Below are 24,688 nucleotides of genomic sequence, written 5' to 3' on the forward strand. Positions count from 1 at the left end.
AAACACTTTTTAATCTGTACTTGGATTGAAGATCTGTGGAATAAATGAAGTCAAAAGAGAACTCTACAGTTGATATTTATAGAAAGTAACATTACTTTATTAATGTAGGCTTCCACAGCTTTCAGAGATGATACTAGCACCAATTTAAATTAATTGGTGAAAATTAAATTAAAAATTGGAGATAAAAGGCAAGATTTCACCCTAAAGGTCACCACCCTGTGTGTTAAAAATAGCCTAGTTCAATTTTTTAGAAAATAGGTTTCTAAGGAAGCCCCACCTCTTATAGATTTTAAGCTATTTTCATTAGAAATACTTTTATCTACATAAAAATCCACATATGTAGAATAGTAAATATTTCATTGAAAACCACAGATAGAATAAAACCCACTCATGAAAGAACATTTATTTTCTGCATTTGCTTTTTGATTAAGATTATTCATTCTTACTGGATGTTAAATTTTATTTTAACATTTGAACAAATGCTTTTAAAATTCATTTCAATTTCATCATTTCATATTTGACATATCAAGATGTCATTTGCCAGAAACAGTACATTTGTGTTTAAATTTATTCTGCAAAACAAGCTGATATGCTTAATTTAGACATTAAAAACAGTAAATAAGCCCATTGAGGGAAGACATTTTTCTGAGTGTAAATTTTTAAAAAGTTGCTGCCTTAATGTTTTGATTCTTATGAATTTATCAGAAATTACTACTAGAATATCTGACCATTTTATAAACTGTCTAATAATTTAATTTATACCACAGGAATGACTTTGCATAGTTCTGGAAATCCTTCATCCCAAGTACCCTTAAAAGAAAATGGTAGGTTTATAAAATGTTTTTCCCCTCATTTCCATCGTATCTTTTCTTTTGTACCTTATGAGATAGTCTTGGACATAATACCAAAGAGTCTTCAATTCAATACTAAGGATTTTAGGTCTTACATTGGAATCAGAGGAGAGTTGTATTTTTTCAGCACAATAGTGATATGATGAGACACGTGATTTAAACTAGATGATATACTAGAGAAATGACGAATTATAAATAAGGACCTCTAGAAACCTAAGATAGTAGTTCAAGTGGGAAATAATCTTGATTAAACAGTTTTAACTGAGGCAGTTATTTTAACTGCAGATGCTTGAACTGGATCTTGAGGAAATTCAGACAGAATGTTGTGGATAAGCGTTCCAGACCAAGGTCATAGTGTGATCAGACAGAGAGACAAGTGAGAGGATAACAGATTCAGGGAACAAGTGTCTCAGTATGGAGACACATGGGGCCAGAGAGATGCTTGAGAACTAAACAGGACTATCTCTGAATCTTATCCTAAATGTTATGCAAAGAATTTGAAGGGACACCTGGGTGGCTCAGTCAGTGGAGCATCGAACTCAGTTTCAGTTCAGGTCATGATCTCATGAGTCCTGGGATCAAGCCCACACAGGGCTCCACAATCAGCAGGAAGTCTTGAGATTTTCTTCTTCTCCCTTTGCTCCTCCTCCTACTCGTGCATGTGCGTGTGCTCTCACCCTCTCTCTCAAATCTTTAAAAAAAAAAAATGCCTGGGTAACTCAGTTAAGTGTCTGCCTACAGCTCAGGTCATGATCCCAGGATCCTGGGATTGAGCCCAAGTTAGGTTCTCTGCTCAGTGGGGAGTCTGCTTCTCCCTTCTGCCCCTTCCCCTGCCCATGTGCTATCTCTGTCTCTCTTTCTCTCAAATAAGTAAAATCTTTAAAAAAAAAGAATTTGAAAACCTAAGTATTTATAGTTTAAAAGGAGTCTTAAGAAGTAAAGTAAAGGAAGAAATTTTGTGTAGTGACTTGAGTCAGTGTATTCAAATTTTTTAGTTTAAATTATAAAATACCTTTACCTTTTGTTATCTAATCTTTCTAACAACTTTCATGGTACAAAGAACATTTAATTGCTGTGTATGTACAACTTTCCTCCAAAAATGTTTCAGTCTTACCTTAAGTTTAGTTCTAATTTTCCTGAGAGCCAAGGCAAAAATGAAGGTATGTGAGTGGGTTGAGCCCTATGAAACTGCAATTTTTAACTGCAGATAAAACTGTCAGATACCAAGTGCTATTTTGTATAATTATTATTTTCTAATAGAAATACTGTTAAAACTGTCAGGTACCAAGTGCTATTTTGTGTAATTATTATTTTCTAATAGTAATACCCACAGCAATTCTTCAAGAGAGGAAAATTTTTCTTGGAAGTAAAATTAATCAGGGGACGCCTGGGTGGCTCAGTGGTTGAGCGTCTACCTTTTGCTCAGGGCGTGATCCTGGGTCCGGAATCAAGTCCCGCATCAGACTTTGCGAGGAGCTTGCTTCTCCCTCTGCCTGTGTCTTGGTCTTCCTTTCTATGTCACTCATGAATAAATAAATAAATCTTTAAAATAAATGAATACATAGAAGATAAATAAATTAAGTCAAAAAGTTAAAATGCACACAGTGTCTTATATACTCATAGCAAATGAAGGGTTTTTTAATCTCTTTTTTTTAATGTATCCTCAAAATATTTGAAGGCATATCATTAAAGAAAAAATTAGTGAACTTAAACTTGAGCTTAAGTTACTAAGACCACGTTATATAGCTTTATGATAATCAAATGCCTGACATAGACTGAGTTTAGATTACCTGTTTGCCTAAAATCTTTGCCTCAATTTAACATGTCTATAATAGTAAAAATTTTGACTAATGGTTATTGAGTGGCTTATATGTGCCACACACTATTCTAAGCACTTTGTGTAATCCCTCATTTAATCCCCATAACAATCCTATGGGGAAGGTGCTAGTGTTATTTCCTTTTCAAAAATGAGAAACCAAAACAGAGAAGTTGAGTTGTCCAGAACGTCATGGAGCTGGCACATGCTGGAGCCATGATATGAACACATGTGATCTGTTTCCAGAGCCCATACTCTAATCTACTCTTCAGACTGTGTCCTAGATAATAATGCCCAATCATTTGTAGGCATTATTTCTCCAAGCTAAACTTTTGAGAGAAGCTTGATAATAATCTATTAAAAAATGAGAACCTGAAATGTGTTTAAACCTAGGTTTGATGGAAAAGAGTATGAATTTACAGTGGACACCCAATGAATGACATGTGCAGGGTAGTTGCTCTGTTTAAACCTTCAGAAACCTCATCTTCTGAGGTTAGTGCCTCCTGCTGAGGAATGTGTGGTCCCTGAGGAAGATGGCCAACCCATCTTCCTGTACCCCCATTTGGCTTACAGACAACTCAGTTTTCTTCAAAATTTCTCATGGAATCTGCTCATGTTTACCGTTCTGTTGAGAACCAAGTTTTCATACAAGAGAGCATGGCAAACACATTTTTCCAAATAAGGTAACTGAGTATCCAAAAGTAGAATTACTTGACCATGAATAAAATATAGGACTTCTTATTCTAATTTCAGTGTTCTTTCTTGCTGGCAAGGATTATTAGAAGACAGAATTTAGCATCAGTTAATATTGAATTATTTATCATTTAATAAAAGAACCAACAAGTAGAATTCAATCTTAACCTTTTGTGACACTCAGGGACCCTTAAAGAATGTGAAACTTGAAAAAGATTAAATAAAAGGCATGAACCTTCTAATGAAACAGAGATATGAGAAGGATTACAAACCTCAGATTAATTGTGATTTCAAAAAAAATAAAGATGCTTAATATTCTTTTTTTAAAAAAAAACCACATTCATGCTTATAATATTTCTTCACAAGAGAGTAAAAAACCAAAACTGAAAATATAGAACTGATACAAGAATTATGCAAAAAAAGTAGTTTGCCACAAGTCAGGATTACTATATAATTGAAAAGTACCTCTTAGCTAAATTTGTCAACTTTCTTCCTATCTACACCACAAAAATGGGGTCAAACACTGGGTTCTTAAAAACAAATGCAAAATACAAAAAATCTCCAGTAAAGTGAGTTAAGTAGAGAGTAACCTGGTACAGACACTGAAATAAGCTTTTTTCCCCCAGTATTAAGACTGATTATTGTCCTTGTAGACAATCTCAATTACAAGTAATAAATTGTTACATAAACAAGATTTTAAAACACACTTTATTTGTCAAGGACAAATGTAATGTTAATACTAGATTTTTTTCATTTGAGTCTTAAGTAGGATACATACAAAGTTGAAAGTTAAATAAAAATTGAAGTCCAAAAATTGAAGTCCTGTATTCAACAAATACAGGAATTAACCAGAAGCAAAAAATAGAGTTAACTAAATTGAGACTGAAAGGAACTTTAAAGTATATTCAAACCAAGCCTTTATATTATGTGTTAAATAAGTTCCAGAGATGTCATGTGGCCCCAGTTTTACAAGCTAATTAGTACTGGCACAGAAATAAAACCCCGAAGATTTTATTATTATCCCCCTTACCCTACCATTGGGTAGGTAGTATAAATATTAAAAAATACCTATCTTTGTTTTTATACCAATATGGTGCTGCTGACCCATCATCTCCAGGATTTGAAATGGATCTTCTTCCCTAGAGTGAGTGATGGATTTGTCCAGAGTCTCCTCCACCTGCAGTTCAGTTCCTCATAGAATCAGTGGCAGGGAGCTGCCTATTCAGAAAGGGTCTATATCTATAATCAACAAAAATCAGTTTTTCTTGCAAAAAAAAAATTGTTGACATGACTTTGGCCTTATCAGAAATACACTCTTATTAGGAAATTAAGTTTAATTGTAGGTACATCTATCGTTAGTATGCATATTTTGGTTGGGAACTATATATATCCACATGAACCTTAAGGTCGATGAGAAAGGCAACATTGGAATAAATGTGTCTAACACAGAGAGCATACACATTGTTTTTCTAAATTCTACATTTAGTGGCTATTCTAAAGATATATTTCAAGTAAACATTAATGGGGATGACACCAGCTGTATTACTTAAAGAAGTGGACCTTTCAAGTTGAAGCTCGTTTTCACTTTAAGATAATGATAAAATTTGCTGTGTTCATAGAGTATATTAATGGGGGGGGAGATTCTTTTAAGGATTTAGAAACATATTCCTTCAATATTAAAGCTTGTTTTTCTATAATAATAAAAATAGCTCAGAAATGTCTTGGTACTTGAAATATTTAGCTGCCTTTCAGATTCATAAATGCTATTCATACCTTCCAGTTTACTTGAGTTGTCATGTACTATATAACTCAGATACTTCCTCCTCTGTCTTTTTTTTTTTTAACCAAAGGAAAAGTATTTTGAACATGTACATGAATAGAATACATATAGAATACAAATAAAAACTGGACTTGGGCACAGCACTGTCAAGTAACGTGCAGCCGCACGCCATCCTTCCTTCTTTCTGGGCTCATATTAGTAATAGTAAGTTACTGTATATCAGTGGGAGGTGAGGTGGAGGATATCCCTGTTAAAAAAACAATGGGTTCGCAAGGCTTCTCTTTCCAAAGGAATATTTATCTCCATCCTACTTAAATCTTGTACTCTAGCCAAACTGATGTGTGACATTTCTCCAGGACCCTTTCTGCCTTCTTTCCATCCCAGCTTTTGCTAATGCCTTATATTACTGTATAACCATCTTCATAATCTACTTATTAAAATCCTACCCTCTTTCCTTTAAGTCTTTATTTGTGGCAGGAAGAAGCCTCTCTTACAGGCCTGACTCATGTCATCATAATGCAGCTATTTCATTGACTGTATTAACATTTCTATTTATCGGCCAGGCTAGGACTTTGCTCTTGTAGCCTGATCTGATTCAGCTCACATTTCCTATGCAGCAGCTTTTATATATATTATCTCATTTTGCTTTCCTAAATTGCCTAGAGAGGGACTTAGACAGAAAAGTTGCTCAGTCAACATTTGAAGGATGAATGATTACTCAAATCCTATTGGCGAATCCTTGAATATAGAGAGCTTAATCTGTTGCTTCTATAAATAAATCCATAAAAATATTGCACATTTATTTTGTGTGTGTGTTTTATATACATATTCTAATAATGTTTACATAGGAAATATCTTTTTATACACACACTTATTAGCCAAATAAGTAATATAAATAACCAATTTTCTTAGTACATACGTTGGAAAATAAAATGGCATTTTTATTCTTTGAATCAATACCTTTGACTTCTAACATATACTCCTTAGACACATTAAGAATATTGATCAGTTTTATAATTGAGGGCAAAAACACTTTGCACAAAGCAAATGAACTTTGTCTTCATGGTGGTAATAAAAGTCTACATTTAATATTTAACCTAACCATACCCTCTTATTCATTTCATTTTATTTATGGGTTTGTCTTGTTGTATTTTGTTGGCTTCAGCTGAAAGTTAGAGATACTTGTCTATTTTAGGATAAAAGTGTTTTGGATACTTAGATGATAATATTAAGCTAAGCATTAACTAATTCTTGGACTTTATGCTTATATGTGTGTGTATGTATGTGTATACATACATATGATATGGATATGGATATACCTTCTATGGATAACGTTCTTATGTTATCCGATGATTTTTTCTTTTTGGAATCTTATAAATTAATTGAAAATACTGAATTACTACTACTCCTATTGATTATAACTGAATTTATAACTAAGTTTTGGTCAAAAAAAAAATGAAATAGGGACAGAGAGCTAGCCAGCTTGCATTAGTGCTTGGTGTTTAAGAGATAAGTTTTGTTTACTCCAGAGAGCAAGTGATTGCTGTTATTTTTTTCTGATATTAAAGTGGTTAATTTCTAAATTATGAAGTATCACATTTGCATCATTTAAGCATTAATACATGTTATGTAACAAAATTACTACGTATTTTATAACATTCATTAAATTTTAAATCTATGGGTAGTCATATATTGGCAAATCTGTAATTTTCAAAAAGCTTCAATATGCTTAAGAATTATGTAGAGATTAATTTGAAAGTTTAGTTTACAAAAAATATCTTTCTGAGTGTATTGCATTCATCTACCACCCATCACACACAAACTAGTTTGAGCTATCAAATTATAATTGATATTAGTAAGTATAATAATCTGCTAGAGCTGCTAAAACAAGATCCCATAGACTGACTTAAACAACAGAAATTTATTTTCTCACAGTTCGGAGATCAAGTCTGAGATTTAGAAGTCTGAGTTCAATATTTTGGCAGCATTAATTTCTTCTGAGACCTCTCTCCTTACCGTGTAGGTGGCAGTCTTCTCCCTCTGTTTCACATGGTCTTCCCCTGGTGTGCGCATATGCATGCACCTGTCTGTATTCAAATTTCCTCTTATAAGGACACTAGTCCTACTGGATTAGGACTTGTCCTAAAGACCTCATGTTAATTATTTCTTAATCTGTCTCCAAATACAGTTAATTTCTGAGGTACTGGGAGTTAGAGGTTCAATATATAAATTTGGGGGGGGAGAGAGAAAGGGACACAATCCAGCCCAAAACAGGAAGAGATGAGAGAAAGTGTGTGTGTGTGTCTGTGTTCACATGCTCAGATTACTAAGTAAATGAAGTAATTTTATTAACATGACAGTTAAGTGGCATATTTATTGGTTTAATTTAGGAGATATTTGTGAATGATAAACCTACTAAAAAAAAAAAGCCATCAGTGGAAATAAGAAAAGTAAATTCTAGTTTGATGCTAACATTCCAATCTCTTGACTAAAGGCATTTTGCTGGGAGTGATATTAGCTGTAATGTTGAACAAGTCATAAACTATTATTCCTCATCTGCAAAACTGATTTAAAATCGCTTTACCTAACTCATGAGATTGCTCCACAAATAGGAAGTAAAAGAAAGTCCTTTGAGAATGTAAATGTGCTAGCCAAGTCGTTACTTACAGGATTTTAAAATGTAAATCCATTTTTGTCTTGTTGCTGCCTTACCATACAACTTACCATAAATATTCTAAGTGGAAAATTCTTAACATAGTCAAATTCAGGAAGTCAGCTGTGATGCAACAGAAAAACAGTGTCAGAAAATGTAAGTTTAAGGTTTGGCTCTTGCCTATACTTGCTGAATAAATCTCCTCAAACCATTTAAAATCTTGAAATTTATTTACTCATTTGTAACTGACATATACTTATTTCACAGGGAATCATTTATGAGGAAAAAATTTGATAATATCAGTGGCATGAAAATCATATATTGAACCATGTGATGATAATCAGTACTTTTGTGAACTACAAATCTCAAAATATAAGATGGTGGCATAATATGTGACCAAGTAACCTATTAATGAATTTTGTTAACATTTAAATTGGGACAAGCAGTCTCAATGTCTAAGCATTTATCTTAATATTCTATTTTTCCAATAGACGTGCTACACAAAAGATGGAGCATAGTATCTTCACCAGAAAGGGAGATCACCTTGGTGAACCTGAAAAAAGATGCCAAGTATGGTTTAGGTAAGTCACTGTGAGATCTTAAAGATATATAAGAACTCAAAAAGAAAAAGTCTATAACATAACATTGGCATTGTTGATCAAGATACTGGTTACCCACCCAGTCAGGAAATGTGAAAGATTACAAGCAAAACTTCCTCCAAATTTAGCAGTCCTATTGCACATGTTTTACCTATTTATCATATCCGATATGAGAATCTCTACACTTCTGTATATCGGACAAACTGATCATTAGTCATTGAAAGCACCAGTATCATGGAGTTGTTTTTTAAATGTGTTGTTTCACAGGATTTCAAATTATTGGTGGGGAGAAGATGGGAAGACTGGATCTAGGTGTATTTATTAGTTCAATTACCCCTGGAGGACCAGCTGACTTGGATGGATGCTTAAAGCCAGGTACATTATTTACATTTAGGTACTTTCCTAAGTACTTAAACTGACAAGTGTGAATTTGCACACATAGCAAAAGCAAAATTGGGCAAAATAAAAATAATGAAAAATAATATTGGGCAGTGACATTTCTAACACAGCATGAAGTTCTCTGTGTTTTTGAAAATAACTGGATTATCTATTTTTACAGGAGACCGTTTAATATCCGTGAATAGTGTGAGTCTAGAAGGGGTCAGCCACCATGCTGCAATTGAAATTTTGCAAAATGCACCTGAAGATGTGACACTTGTTATCTCTCAGCCAAAAGAGAAGATACCCAAAGGTAATGTTGTGGATGTTTGTTAGCTGTGTGTTCTGTTTCACTTTCACAAGAACCTCAGTATTGTGGATTGAATTAAAGCTTAAATTGGATTTAAGCAATGTTGTGGATGTTTCTTAGCTCTGTATTCTGTTTCACTTTTCAAAAGAACTTCAATATCATGGATTGGATAAAAACTCCAATTGGATTAAAGCTCCTTATTTCCTTTCTCAAAATTTAATAATGTATCTCTGTTTGTTTTAATATTATGGATTAGTGTAACTTTTCATTCATCACTTTCAAGATTTTCTATCTCATTCATTTTTAGTACTATATGAGTAAAAATGGATTTGTTGTGCAAAATTTATGTCACTTAAGTGAATTTTGAGTACTTGATGCATTCCATCACTTCTTAGGGCAAATCAGAAATTAAATTATTTACCCTTGTCTGATTAATAGAATTATGTAATAGTTATCTATAAAGTCCTATCTTGAACAAGATTATAAAAAGTAAAAGGATAAAAACAGAAATTTTAAAAGACCATATCATTTTGTCTTATAATTCCTGCCATTAGCGTACTGTGGGAGAAAAGGCACTTGACAAAGAATAGGTGACTTGAGTTTGGGCCGTAGTTGTTTTTCTTTAAAGAGGAGACAGTGATCTTGACTTTGCCTTGTCTAGCGTGCAGAGTTGTTGTTCTGAGGCTCAAGTGGTAAGGCAGTGTTTGCAAAAGAAGCCCATGTGGCACATGCACTGAAATGCACTGGGTGGTGAGAAGGGCTCCAAAGTCTATGGTCAGATTCTGTTCTCCACTGCTTAACACTGTATACCCTGAATAAATCACTTGAACTTGCTAAGCTTCACTATACTCATGTGTCAAATGGTGAATATAGAAGTGCTTATCTTATAGGTTTTGAAAATTAAATGAATTAATATATGTAAAGAATTAGCACATTGCCTAGTACCCATTAAGCACTTCAAATGTGAGTTTTAGCTGTCATTATTAACAAGATTTTTCAAAAACATTAGAGTGCTAATTATATGCAAGTTACCTTCATCCCATAGATCCTGAAAAACCTATAAAAGAATAAATAAAAGAATAAATATTAGCGAAAAACAAGTTTAGATAGTGAATTTTAGGCATAATTTCAGACAATTATGATAAAATAGAAACAACAAACATTTCATACAGTATGTTGTGACATAAATTTCTTACATTTTATACAGATAAGTTTTTGACTGTGGTTTCTTTTATTCACTAAATATTTTTATATTTATATAGAGTGTAAGTATTTACAAAATATGTACATATATAAATAGTATTTTTCAGTAATTGTTACTTGAACAAACACAACAAACAGAAAACACCATCACTGCCCAAAAGAACCTTATAATCTAATTGTAGTCTAGTCATCTTAGGCAAAGGAAGAGGATTGCATGAAAATGTAGCATACTTCTGAGTTTCAAGCAGCCAAGACAAAAAAGTGGGGGATGGGGGGGTCTTTTACTCACTATTTTTTAGCAAAGGAAGCATGTGAATTCAGGAGAAATTAATTTTCCCCCTAAATAAAACTCTAAGGGACTCCCATCCTGATATTCTTTTCAATAGATATTTATAGAAAATTCATTCATTTGTTGAACAAATATTTACTGAATGCCTGTGATGTGCAAGACACAGAAACTCTGCCCTCATGGGACTTATACTTTCTCAGGGAACATATACTGAACAACTAAACAAATGTTTCATTGTAACTATGATAAATATTAGGAAAAAGTCCAAGTACTGAGACCATTCAGCAGAAAATTTTTACCCAGTGGAGGGATCAATAAACTTTTCTTTTCAGCAGACTTTCATGTGGTTATTTTATTTTTTACTATTTACTCTCAATAAAAGTTAAAGGCATGATGTTAAAGTATAGTTCTGTTCAGCTAGATTAATCTTACCATATGTGTAGCTATATATACTATAGTGTAACTTGGAAGTAAAACTCAAAGAACCTAGAACATTACCAGTATGTACATTGGGCTATTCCTCTCAAGAATCAACCATCAAAGAGGAAGGTTTTTATTTTTCTGAATGTTTTTAAAGTTATAGAATACATACTAGTTTATTAAAATAAATCCAATTTATCTAAAAATCAATGAAGTAAAATATAAAAGTCCCCTTACCCTATTTTCTAGGGAAAGTCTTTGGTGTCTATGTCATTATCTATATATTATAAATTTTTGAAAAAAAATACTTCCTGTATACATACAATTTTTTAACTAAAAGTATAATGATTGTCTATAATTTAAACATCCGTTTGCAAGTTGCACACTCTATGTTCTGAACATCCATGAATATACACCTTTTTCACATGACAGTATATATCATGTCATGGGTGTATCAAAATTTAATGTTTTTGTTGTATATTCAAGTTAGCTATAATTCTTTTACAAATGTTACTCCAACAAATACACTTGTATATACACCATTGGGAAATGTACATATTTCTAGAGATTAGATACCTAGAAGTAGATTGAGTATGCACATTTAAATTTTCGACAAATGCTATCTGTTTGCCCAAGTTTTATTAATGTTTAGTCAGCCGTGTAGATGTGACAGGGCTCTTCTCACACGAGCAGTGGTGGGAGAAATTATCAGTCATTCTCATTTTTGTCAGCCACATAAGTAGAAAATTTTTTAAACTGCATACCCCTGAGCAACAGTGAGAATGTCTTTTCACATGTTAATTATTTGTACTTTACTCTGAATTTCCAGTCTACATATTATACCATTGTTGCATAGGAGTTTTAAATCTTTCTTACTTCTAGAAACTCTTTGCATAATTAGGGATATTAACTCTTTGATTATTTTTTGTTATTTCTGCAAATATTTTCTCTCCAGTTGCTCATTCCTCTTTTAAATTTTCCTTGGCTTCACTTGCTAACATAAAACTTTTCATTTCTTATGAATTTACACCTGTAATTTTTTAATTCAAATCTATGATTTGCGTCTTGCTTAGGAAAGCTTTAAGTGGCTTTTGGTAAGAACCATATATATATAAGGAATTTGGAGTTGCTTTGATAACTATTTGGAGTCCAAAAAATGCAATCTAGAAATACAATTTAAAAACAAGTAAATAAATAACCATTAATAAGGATCAAGGAGTTTTGGCAACTCAAATTATTTCTAGTTAGGGAATCAAGAAAATCCTCACAGAGGAGATTCAACTTGATGTAGGTATTGGAGAATGGAGATGGGGAGTTCAGGCAAGGAGGGGTATGTATTTTTATAGAAAATGCAACAGGAATAGCCAAAAGAGGGGGCAAAGGAAGCAGAACACACCTTTTACATTTGTCGGATCCTTATTTTGGCTCCAGGACCTGGATTGGGTGTTGTAAATATGCTACCCTGTGTAAAATCCTCCCACAATCATTAAGAAACACTGTGTAAGGATGGAAGCACAGGCATGTGTGTCACTAACTTGTTATTCTCCTTGATGGATTTTGACTTCTAGTGCCTTCTACTCCTGTGCACGTTGCCAGTGGCATGAAAAACTACATGAAGAAACCTTCCTACATGCAAGGCAATGCTATAGATTCTTCTTCTGAGGATCACCGCTGGCCACATGGTATCCCAAGACACATCTCAGAGAGCTCTTTTGGGCTGTCTGGGGGCCTGCAGGAAGGAAGCTTGAGTTCTCAGGATTCTAGGACTGAAAGTGCCAGCTTGTCGCAGAGCCAGGTCAATGGTTTCTTTGCCAGCCCTGTTGGTGACCGAACCTGGCAGGAATCACAGCATGGCAGCCCTTCCCCTTCTGTGATATCCAAAACCATTGAGAAAAAGAGGAATTCTACTGACAGTAATCGAAGCAAAACTAAAAAAACAGGCATTTCTGATGCAACAGATTACTCTGACCGTGGAGATTCAGACATGGATGAAGCTACTTATTCCAGCAGTCAGGATCATCAAACATCAAAAAAGGCATAGTTTAATTTGAATCTCTGGGTTGTGGTTTTGTTTTTGTCTTTTTGGGGTTTTTTTCATTTTCTAAAGCAAACAACAACAAATATATTACAGAGCTGAATAATCTATAAACTGCTTATGTTATTCTGGAAAGGAGGAATAGTTTAGTTTATATATTATGTTACTAACTGCTACTGCATTTGATGCTAACTTTCAGAGAAATTAGCAGCTTTGAATACTAACTCTAAAATGGCCATTATTCTGGGAACTTGCAACCTTATAACAGAAAGGAATGAAGTTATCTATAAGTTGTCTTTTGCATACTTAATGTTTATACTAATAAGAGAATTTAAGATCTGAAAAAGTTGTTCCTACATAGTTTGTATAATGGGAAGTTGACTTTACTGTCAATAGCCTAAATTCTTCTGAAGTTCTGAACATATGAAAGTAATAAGAACAACAACATATAAAATTGCTCATTTCCTAGAAATGATATAAATGTAAACTCACATTCACAAGCAGATTCAGAAAAGAATCTTAAGCCCTTTGTTCACCGAGGAACCAACATTCCTCATAAGAGGGTTATGCCCTTATAAATGGGGCTTTAGCTGTTGTGCCAATGTTTATATTAGATTTGTAAATATAAGCAAAGTAAACATGAGGCCTACTCATCTTAGAGGTCCAGTTGAAAGCTGCTGCTTGATATATATTGATTTTAAAAGGAAATAGAAATACTTTGTAAATGTGGGAACATAAAAAGCATCGGACAAAGATTATGTAAAAGCCAGGTTTGAACTGGGTTCTGGGCTTCCCTCTGCCTTATCTTGCTGTTTGACCTGAAGCAAGCACTGTAATCTCTAGACCTCAATTTCCTCAACCATAAAATATAAAGATATTGGATTAGATGATCTCTGAGATGGCTTCCAGCCCTCATGATCTCTGAATTTACTCTATCCCTTAATATCTTGCTTTTCCTTAATTTTTCTTAAAAAAACATTCATCTTCCAGTAGTAATTCATTTTGACTCTAACAAAAAACCCTTTTGTTTGTTTTTCTTTGTTAAGGAATCTTCCTCCTCAGTGAATACATCCAACAAAATGAATTTTAAAACTTTTCCTTCATCACCTCCTAAACCTGGAGATATCTTTGAGGTTGAACTGGCTAAAAATGATAACAGCTTGGGGATAAGTGTCACGGTACTGTTTGACAAGGTTTTCAAATATTTTCTCTTCTCTATTTCCAGCAGCCTATTGTATGCATATTTATTAGTGTAATTATTTTACTTCAAAAGGGAAACCTGTCAAATATTTGCCAAATTAAAAATTGAATTATATCTTAAAACTTTTTTTAAAAAACTTGTGGGCTAGTGACTTTTTCCTGTGGTTTAAAAGAAATTAGACAAATGCTACTTAGTTAAACCCCATAGATTTCATAATGCTTAATCTGAATACAAGACTTAGAAAATATAAAATTAATAAGTATGCATTTGACAATTCTACATGAGCATGGAATAATACACTTTAACCTACATCATAAATAAATTCTAATGTGTATTTATATGTCCATTCTCTCCATAATATATCTTTTTTTAAGATTTTATTTATTTATTCATAAGAGACACAGAAAGAAAGGCAGAGACACAGGCAGAGGGAGAAGCAGGCTCCATGCGAGGAGCCCAGCGCAGACTCAATCCCGGGACTCCAGGGTCATGCCCTGGGCCAAAAAGGCAGGCGCTAAACCGCCCAGCCACCCAGGCATCCCACCATAATATATCTTAATTGTAAACATGATTAGTATATTAAAATTAGAGGTTCCCAAGGAACATTTGTACTTTTGAGATGGTTAAATATGAGTATAGGCTATTTGATGAAAATTTTTAGATTTTTATTAATTCTAAACTATAACATTTGTAACATTTGAAGGATATTGTTAGTTAGGAAAAGCCATTTCAAAACATGGTAAAAATAGCACTATGAATATATAGAGGTCAAAAACAAAATCTGATTTTCGAGCACTTTTAAAAATATAGTATCTCTTTACCTCTTGCCCTTAACTTCTTTAGAATTTTATTATCTTCCTGTTGGGAAGGGAAATAAAAGCTGTATATCCGCAAGAGATGGAGAATCTACTCAGATCTCATTTACAGTATAACAAAACTTATGTACCAAAGCCTTTTAAAATGAAAAAGAAAAATCTGTTCCTTGACTCATAGATTTGCAAGTTGCAGTTTAGCAAATATGATTGAAGTAAATTTTTCCATATGCTGTTTTTTCTGACAGTCATGCTCTCATACTAATTTTGCTTTCTGCTTCTTCATAATGCATGATGTAGACTCACAAAGGGAGAGCAATTCATATACTCAACATATGGCATGTTGTTTTCTTAGTAAAAAGTAACTACTTTACATCTGGAAAAGTTGGCTAGAGATATTCTTGGGTTTTGAATTAATTGCATGTGCTAGTGTGGTACTGCTGCTTTGGCTGATGAATGCTTTCTAGGTCTCAGATTTGAAAGATGGGGTGTGAAATTTTTCATATGACAAAATGTTATTTTATTTGTCATTTTCCACTTAGGGAGGTGTGAATACCAGTGTAAGACACGGTGGCATTTATGTGAAAGCTGTTATTCCCAAGGGAGCAGCCGAGTCTGATGGTAGAATTCACAAAGGTAGAGTATTTGTGTGTTTACAGAAATTATACATGAGATTATTACTTCAACAAATAAACAAGAAATTGGAAAGTTGATAGAGACCTTAAAATATTCATAATACAGAATAAGAATACATGCAATTATTTTAAGACCAAAGCATGAAAAACTCCTTGATATCATTCCCAAAAATCTTCTTTCCAGCCTATTCTCTAGTATCAGAAAATATCTTTACAGTGTTTTAGTTTGTGTTTTGTACTTTCTAGGAAGCAAATTGCCAGAAAATAGGAAAGGAATAGTGCCCTTATAAAAACACTGAGTTCTACATTTTTAATAAAAACTAACTAGATTAGTTTCCTCCAGTCTTTCTACATTTGCAGTCAGTTTATCTTTTTTCCCCATGATTTAAGTTGATTTTATAATACATAGACTATCTTGTTCAAAATTGTATTTAAGATTAATCACAAAATTTGGAAAGAAAGTAGATACATATTAATGAAACTCTGTGACATGATTTTTTCCAGAATTTGTCTGAGTCTCTCTTCAAATAAATTAATATAAAACAATGCCACAAGATATTTAAAAACATATAGAATCTTTATCTTATCATTTGCTTTTTTCAAAATTACTGCCTAATTTATAGGTGATCGTGTTCTTGCCGTCAATGGAGTTAGTCTAGAAGGAGCTACCCATAAGCAAGCTGTGGAAACACTGAGAAATACAGGACAGGTAATAATAGCTCATCATACCAAGCTTTTAAGATATGTTGGAAGAACATAATAATGTGTGAATAATATCTCACTGAGGTCTCCAGATTTGCTAGTCAAGAAACCAAGCCTGATTCACATAAATGTTCTGGTATTTTCTTTTCCTTCAAATTGGGAAGCAAATATGACAGAGGATTTTCACTGAGGAAACTTGTCTTTCTATATCACATTTAGCTCAAATATTACCAAATCTGACAGGAGGAAAGGTGGAGGTTGCATTTCTTTTTAATTTTTTGTAAACATCTACAAATATCTAGTGATTTTCACTTCTAGTCATTTTTCAGCCCAAAGGCTAAATTATTAAGTTTATTAATTTAATTTATTAATTAATTCAGAAAATTAAATTATTTTCTGAAGTTTACCAAATTATTTGTAATGGTCTGTATATGTAGTATAGTGGTGATTCTATTCTAGTGTCCAAATCTCTTATAACGAGTTTATGTTATTTCTAGAAGAGAATTTTTTTAGGGGTAGGGGGAGGGATAGAGAGAATCTTAAGCAGGCTCCACACCCAGCATGAAGCCCAATGTGGGACTCAGTCTCACAACCCTGAGATCATGACCTGAGCTGAAATCAAGAGTCAGACTTTTTTTTTTTTTTTAATTTTTTTTTTATTTATTTATGATAGTCACAGAGAGAGAGAGAGAGGCAGAGACACAGGCAGAGGGAGAAGCAGGCTCCATGCACCGGGAGCCTGATGTGGGACTCGATCCCGGGTCTCCAGGATCGCGCCCTGGGCCAAAGGCAGGCGCCAAACCGCTGCGCCACCCAGGGATCCCTTTTTTTTTTTTTTTTTTTAATTTTTTTTAATTTATTTATGATAGTCACAGAGAGAGAAAGAAAGAGTCAGACTCTTAACTGATTGAGCCACACAGGCATGCCAAGAAATTTTTTTTATTTAAATTAAATTAATTAACATATAATGTATGTTAGGGGTAATTAACATATAACGTATGTTAGGGTATGTTAGGTAGAGGTCAGTGATTCATCAGTCTTAATATAATACCCAATGCTCATTACATCACATGCCCTCCTTAATGTCCATTACCCAGTTACCCCATCACCCCACCCCATTCCTCTCCAGCAATCCTCAGTTTGTTTCCTATGATTAAGAGTCTCATATGGTTTTCTTTTGAATTATTTATTTTTTTATACAGAAAAATAAGAAAACCTTGATTTTGAAATTTTCAATCCTTTGTTTTTTTATTTTTTTCTTCCTCTAAATTTTGGTGGACCAGGTAGTTACTATAATGATTTTATACTGTCAACTATACAAAGTCCTAAAATAATTTATCTGTTTTATTATAATTCTTCTTAATGAAATGCTATTCCATTTGTCCAGGTGGTTCATCTGTTATTAGAAAAGGGGCAGTCTCCAGGAACATCCAAAGAACATGTTCCCATGACCTCACAGTGCACGCTTCCAGATCCAGATTCCCAAGGTCAAGACCCAGACAAAATGAAGAAAATGATTCATGTCAAAGACTACAGCTTTGTCACTGAAGGTCAGGCCTTGAGCAACTGTCATCTCACCTTTAACTTCTTTGTGACTTAGTCAAAATTTAATTTTTATATAATTCATGCCTGTGTCTCTCTAATTACTCTTGTCGGCTATAAATGATCTGATCGAGTGGGACACCTAAGTGGCTCATTGGTTGAGCATCTGCCTTTGGTTCAGGGCGTGATCCGGTCCAGAGATTGAGTCCCACATTGGGCTCCCTGCGAAAGAAGGGACATAGCTATTCTGCCTATGTCTCTGCCTCTCTCTGTGTCTCTCATGAATAAATAAATAAATAAAATATTTTTTAAAATAATAATCTGATGGAGCACTATACCAGTTTTTTTAAAAGACACATAATTGTACCTCTTAGAGGCTGGAAGACCTTGAATAATGAAGTCATTTATAAAACAAATTATAGTCACATAATAATGCATTAAATAGTTATAAAATTCAAATGAAATTTTCCAGGGAAAAAAATAAATATAAATAATTGCTGAGAATGACTTCAAACCCCTATGAAACCTTGACTCTTAACATTTTCTATATTTTCTATATTTTTGTTTAATTTTATGGACTTGTCAAGCTAACCCTTGGCAGAAGTTCACCTTAGAGTTCCCAAATAGTAGTCTTTCTTAAAAACTTTGCAGACCCTTGAACATGCCACTGTCATGGTGGTAGTAAAAAAAGAGAATTAAGAATGATGTAGTGCTAAGTTTTTCATAAGGCTAAAAGCTTTCATAATACAGAAAAGTACCCTTTATTCTGAAATTCCATATATCTCACTTTAAGGGGCATAAGTGTCCTTTATAAGTGATGGTGGTGGTATATAGTCAATTGTTTTGTCTTTTATTTTAAATCCTTATTTGATTACCAAATGTTAGTTACCTAATGTTAGTACTTCTGAATTAGTCACAAAAATAAGCAGAAGAAATAGCCCAGCCTGTATTATTTTATCTGATTATGAAAATAAATTAGCATACCCACTTTATCTCACTGGCTGGTATCCTTTATATTTTTTCCATCACTCCTTTTTTAAATGTGTTTTTTCATTCTTTTATTATTATTATTCTTTCAGTTTCTTTTGTTGATGAGAATTTTTTAATAATGCCATTGCAATTTGCTGGAGTAAATTATACCTCACTAAAACATTAGAATGTCAACTTACTTTTCCCTACTTCCTCTAGCATTTGTTGTGCTCTTCTTCCCATCTTTCCCCCATTGTTTACCTGAATTTCCCTCATTCTTCTCCTTCCTGGGATTTTTCTCTCTTTTTTTATGTTACTCCACAGTCTTTTAAAACACGTGAGATTAAAGCATAATTTTATTTTCAGAACCCTGATACTAAAATCCTCTCCTCTGTTCAAGTAGCTTAGTTCATATAGCTGAGTTTATTAAGTTTTCTTAATGACAGAGAGTATGAAGTAGAACCCCTTGAATACAGAATAAAAGTACAATAAGAGCTTCTAAAACTGTAAATATTCTGAGAAAATGGGCTTTTTTAAGATGTGTCTTAAAGTATATGTGTTTGTATGTTGATATGTGTACATAGCATGCTAAGAATATTTAAATTTTTTATATCTTTTCTTTCTCCAGAGAATACATTTGAGGTAAAATTGTTTAAAAATAGCTCAGGCCTAGGATTCAGTTTTTCTCGAGAAGATAGTCTTATTCCTGAACAAATGAATGCCAGCATAGTAAGGGTTAAGAAACTCTTTCCTGGACAGCCAGCAGCAGAAAGTGGAAAAATTGATGTGGGAGATGTTATCTTAAAAGTGAATGGAGCCTCTTTGAAAGGACTATCTCAACAGGTGAGCCCCCCTAGGTGTTGAATGCAACACTTTTAATAATGAGATGGGTTGGCCTTTCATAATGATTTCATAATGCTGGCTTAACAGTATCTTCATTTGTCATTCATGGTACTCCTAGGAAGTCATATCTGCTCTCAGGGGAACATCTCCAGAAGTATCCTTGCTTCTCTGTAGACCTTCACCTGGTGTGCTACCAGAAATTGACCCTGCTCTTTTGGTGAGATCTATGAAAAGTAATTCATATTTTTATGGAATAGCAATTGAGTGATTAATTCAGCTATATTGATTTCATCATTGATTGATCTCCTGGGTTTTATCCTACTTTATTCTTTAGCTAGGAGTATCTTGTGTGTGCCCCTTAGCCTCTGAGTGCATTCTACATTTGTAATATAGAGTAATTTGATTCACTTTCTCTTCTTTCCAATTCTAGAATTCTAGAATTTTAGGAGTTTGTTTTCTAAGCATAAATAGGAAAAGATACAAAATAATGGTCACTTTAGTCCGTTTCTTCATCGAACCAGACTGGGAAGCATAATTCTCACTGTGAGCTAGTTTAGATAAAAATGAAAATTACTTAAGATTTTTTTTCCTTTATTTTTAATAATGGAAATCACAGAGTATGTAATATATTTGTCCATTTCCCTTTCTTATGTCAAGGAATAGCTAAAGGTTCCAAAGTCTATTGTGATGGTTATTTACAAATTACAAACTAATAGGTAGGAATCCATACATAGATGAATAATAATATTATTATTGAAGAAAGACAGCTTTTGTCCTGTCTACCTAAAAGAGCATTCCATTAACAATAAACATGACCCCCAGGATGTGAAAGGCAAGAGTATCTAGCCCCAGAAACTTTGGCCTTTATATCACAGTGATGCGGTGGGTAGTGTTAGGATTAATAGGAAAATATCATTTCTGAAGGTGTATTGTAAACAGCATTTTATGAGACTGCATTGATTTTGGGCACTGGATAGGAAGAATTGAGTGGAACTCTCTTAATGAGTATGTAAATTGATACAATCTTTCCAGAAAGCAATCTGGAAATATTTAACAAGGCTTTTTAAAACATCCTGCATGCTGATTACTAAACAGAAAATTACAAGGAAGTAATGAGAAACTGAGGTGAAGCTTCTTTCTGGAAAGGTAGGGCCATCTGTGGGATCCTTATACAGTTCTATGCAAATTTTTTTCAAAGCGTATTTAAGGACTTCAGAAAATACTCATGACAGAAACCTGGCTGGCTCAGCCAGTGGAGCATGCAACTCTTGATCTCAAGAGTTGTGAGTTTGTGGGATCCCTGGGTGGCGCAGCAGTTTGGCGCCTGCCTTTGGCCCAGGGCGCGATCCTGGAGACCCGGGATCGAATCCCACGTCGGGCTCCCGGTGCATGGAGCCTGCTTCTCCCTCTGCCTGTGTCTCTGCCTCATTCTCTCTCTCTCTCTGTGACTATCACAAATAAATAAAAATTAAAAAAAAAAGGAAAAAAAAAAAAAAAAAGAGTTGTGAGTTTGACCCCTCATTTGGTATAGAGATTACTTCAAAATAAAATCTTCAAAAAAAAAAGTAGGATACAAAGTACAATATATACTGTAATTCTGCTTTAAAGTATGTTCTACAAAAAAATAAAGTATGTTATACAATATTAACAGTTATTTTTATATATGATATTTACATATGGTTTTTCTAATGAGCATAAATTACCTTTATTAAAAAATAATTGAATGTTTTTAAAATATTGTATTTATTTATTCATGACAGACAGAGAGAGAGAGAGAGGCAGAGACACAGGCAGAGGGAGAAGCAGGCTCCATGCAGGGAGCCTGACGTGGGACTCAGTCCCAGGTCTCCAGGATCATACCCCGGGCTGAAGGTGGCGTTAAATGGCCGGGCCACTGGGGCTGCCCTAACTGAATATTTTAATAGAAGGTGCACCTGCATGGCTCAGTCAGTTAAGCATCTGAGGATCCTGGGATCAAGCCCCACATGGGCTCCCTGCTCAATGGAGAATCTGTTTCTCCCTCTCCCCCGCCCCTACTCATGTTCTCTTGCTATCTCTCTCTCTCTCTCAAAGAAATAAATAAAATCTTAAAAAAAAAGAAAAAAGAAAGTGCTGTTGTTCAACATGTTGCTTTTCAATTAAATATTCTAAAGTTAAAATAAATTGTCACACTCCGATTTCTTTAAATATGTCCATTACAGACCCCATTGCACTCTCCAGCACAAGTAATTCCAAACAACAGTAAAGACTCTTCTCAACCAACATGTGTGGAGCAAGGCACCAGCTCAGATGAAAATGAAATGTATGACAAAAGCAAGAAACAATGCACATCCCCATCCAGGAGAAACAGTTATAGTGACAGTAGTGGGAGTGGAGAAGAAGACTTAGTGAAAGCTCTAACAAAGATACCAAATATGAGCTGGAGTTCATCTTTGCATCAGACTCTAAGCAACGTGGTATCACAGGCACAAAGTCAACATGAAGCACCTAAGAGTCAAGAAGATACCATTTGTACCATGTTTTACTATCCTCAGGAAATACCCAGTAAACCAGAACTTGAGGACAGGTATTGTCAATAGTATGTGTAGCACTCAAAGCATCTGGTTATTATTAGCAATGGGAGCAGCAACCTACATTTCTCTAAGAATGAAATATGTCTATGTGTGAACAAACTTCACAGTAATCAGACAGATGATGACTGTATTAGATATCTAGTTATTGTGACTAACCTCTCTAAGCTGTCTAACCATTCGACCTGAGACTTGCTGCTCTCTTGAACATATTTAGTTGCAGTTGGGAAAGTTGTTTACATTTCACCATCATTCATATTACTTAAAAGAAAGAGAAGGGACCTATATAGATAGTGATGGGGCAGGAGAGTAGGGAGTACAAAGATAAAGGGAAGTGGTTGGAAGGAAGGAGACACAGGTAAGATAATGGAACTGCAGAAGACAAAGAAAGATGATTGAAAATATAAAGGCAAAAAAAAAAAAAGAAAGACTACATTTATATTTCTAATAGTTATTCATACATTTTATTGTTTGCTTATATCTTTGTGTATATGCAGGTGCAACCAGGTTTGTTCAAGTTTCTTCAGTGTTTTGGGTTTTTTTTTTTCCGCCATTGTATCATCCAAAATAACCACAGAAATAAGACTTGTATTCTTATTTCTTCTTTTTCTTTTTATGTTGGAACACACGTTAAGCTTCTGATAAAATCAGCTTTGGCCTTGAGTTAAAAACTAGGAATCAAAAGTATGTTTATTTAATTTGTCTTATTTATGCAGCTTAAAGAGCTTCAAAATAAAACCTGGACAGAGAATAAAAATTTGTTATGTTAGCTTATAACAGGTATGAAATAAATTCATGGTCCAGAGTCAGGAAAAAATTAACTAGGATTACAATCAAAAGCAGATGTGAATATTTGATAAGCATTTTCTTTTTATGGCACAAACTTACTATATTGGATTAAAATATATTTGAAAATAATCTTGCTTCTCTGTCTTTGTAGTAATCCCCCTTCCCCTCTACCACCAAACACGACTCTTGGGCAGAGCTATCAACCCCAGTCAGAATCTGTTTCCACTAATTCAATGGATAGATATCATATACGTCACATTTTTGAACCAACTAGACAAGAAAGCTTGACATCTTTGAAAAATGACTTGGAAAACCACCTTGAAGACTTTGAGCTGGTGAGTCATTTCCTCTGTAAAGAAAATTCCATATTTCCTCAAGTAAGGTGTAGTCATACACAATTTCCCTTTAGAGTAACTTCATATCCATGTCCAATAAGTAGATAACATACCTGGTGTATTTCTCTGCTGTGAATCAGAGGGGAAAGGCAAAAAGACCTGGGTATATATCCTTACCCTACCACTAACTTGCTGTAATTGGGCAGTTGCCTATAGAATTACTTAATTCTTCTGAGCCTTAGTAGTTCTGGCTATAAGTAACCTCATAGGATTGTAATAAGGACTGTGGAAATATGTGTAGAGCATGTAAGACAATATCTACTATTTCCCAAATTCTGATGAGTTATCTACTTAATTTTTAATCAAGTTTGGTTTTTTCTTTTTAATTTTATTTATTTATTCATAGAGACACACAGAGAGAGAGGCAGAGACATAGGCAGAGGGAGAAGCAGGCTCCATGCTGGGAGCCCGACGCAGGACTCCATCCCGGGTCTCTAGGATCACGCCCTGCGCCAAAGGTGGCGCTAAACTGCTGAGCCACCCGGGCTGCCCAGAATGATTTCCTTTAGAAGTGTGTCATCACCCCATAAGCTGTCAGCAACCTTCATCTCATTCAAAAATCTTCCAAAAAAAATTTTTTATGCAAGTAAATGAAGTTGTAATATTTAGTCGTCAAAAGATTTTGTGTTTTTACCAGAAAACCTTTTCTTTAATGGCTCTTGGCATCTGTCTAGGCTGTTTAGAAATATATGAAGATTTTTTCTGAACCTTTTGCTCAAAATGTATTCTTTGATCATCAGAGTATAACCACTAAGGTGTCCTTGTTTATTCTGAAAATACAGAAAGTGAAGCATGAGTAAATTTTGTCTCAGCTGTTTTTAAACAAGCACATAGTGTTGTATCAAAAGCCAACTTTATGGGACACCTGGGTGGGTCAGTGCTTGGGCATCTGCCTGTGGCTCAGGGCATGATTCCAGAATCTGGTATCGAATCCCACATTGGGCTCCTTGCAGAGAGCCTACTTCTCCCTCTGTGTCTCTGCCTCTCTCTCTGTGTGTCTCTCATGAATAAATAAATAAAATCTTTTAAAAACATAAAATAAACCCAACTTTACATGGAGGTACATTCTATTTAGAATTAGATAGACCTAACTTCTTCACTTGGTTAAGATCAGTAACCTTTTAAAATTCGGATCCCTCCTCTATTATTCAATAGAAATAATAGTCCTTTGTGTTCATTGATGGACAAAGATAGACAACCTGA

At 34.1% G+C, this 24,688-nt stretch overlaps 1 protein-coding gene across 13 annotated transcripts in view; it reads left to right on the forward strand.

Moving 5' to 3' along the window:
* The window catches only part of PTPN13 (protein tyrosine phosphatase non-receptor type 13), a 203,475-nt gene that overhangs the window by 143,915 nt on the left and 34,872 nt on the right, over positions 1–24,688 (forward strand). For 5 of the 13 annotated variants that reach the window (XM_072810058.1, XM_072810059.1, XM_072810062.1 and 2 more), the window contains 13 exons: positions 768–824; positions 8,285–8,374; positions 8,660–8,767; positions 8,952–9,083; positions 12,561–13,027; positions 14,074–14,220; positions 15,583–15,676; positions 16,299–16,384; positions 17,765–17,927; positions 19,517–19,731; positions 19,850–19,948; positions 21,933–22,297; positions 23,242–23,425. In XM_072810058.1, the coding sequence (XP_072666159.1) occupies positions 768–824; positions 8,285–8,374; positions 8,660–8,767; positions 8,952–9,083; positions 12,561–13,027; positions 14,074–14,220; positions 15,583–15,676; positions 16,299–16,384; positions 17,765–17,927; positions 19,517–19,731; positions 19,850–19,948; positions 21,933–22,297; positions 23,242–23,425 (2,207 nt within the window). The remainder of the gene's footprint in view (positions 1–767; positions 825–8,284; positions 8,375–8,659; positions 8,768–8,951; positions 9,084–12,560; positions 13,028–14,073; positions 14,221–15,582; positions 15,677–16,298; positions 16,385–17,764; positions 17,928–19,516; positions 19,732–19,849; positions 19,949–21,932; positions 22,298–23,241; positions 23,426–24,688) is intronic. The other 8 variants (XM_072810060.1, XM_072810061.1, XM_072810066.1 and 5 more) reach the window with 4 other exon arrangements.

This window comes from Canis lupus, chromosome 33 (genome assembly GCF_048164855.1).
Source record: "Canis lupus baileyi chromosome 33, mCanLup2.hap1, whole genome shotgun sequence".
In the NCBI taxonomy this organism is placed as follows: Eukaryota; Metazoa; Chordata; class Mammalia; order Carnivora; family Canidae; genus Canis; species Canis lupus.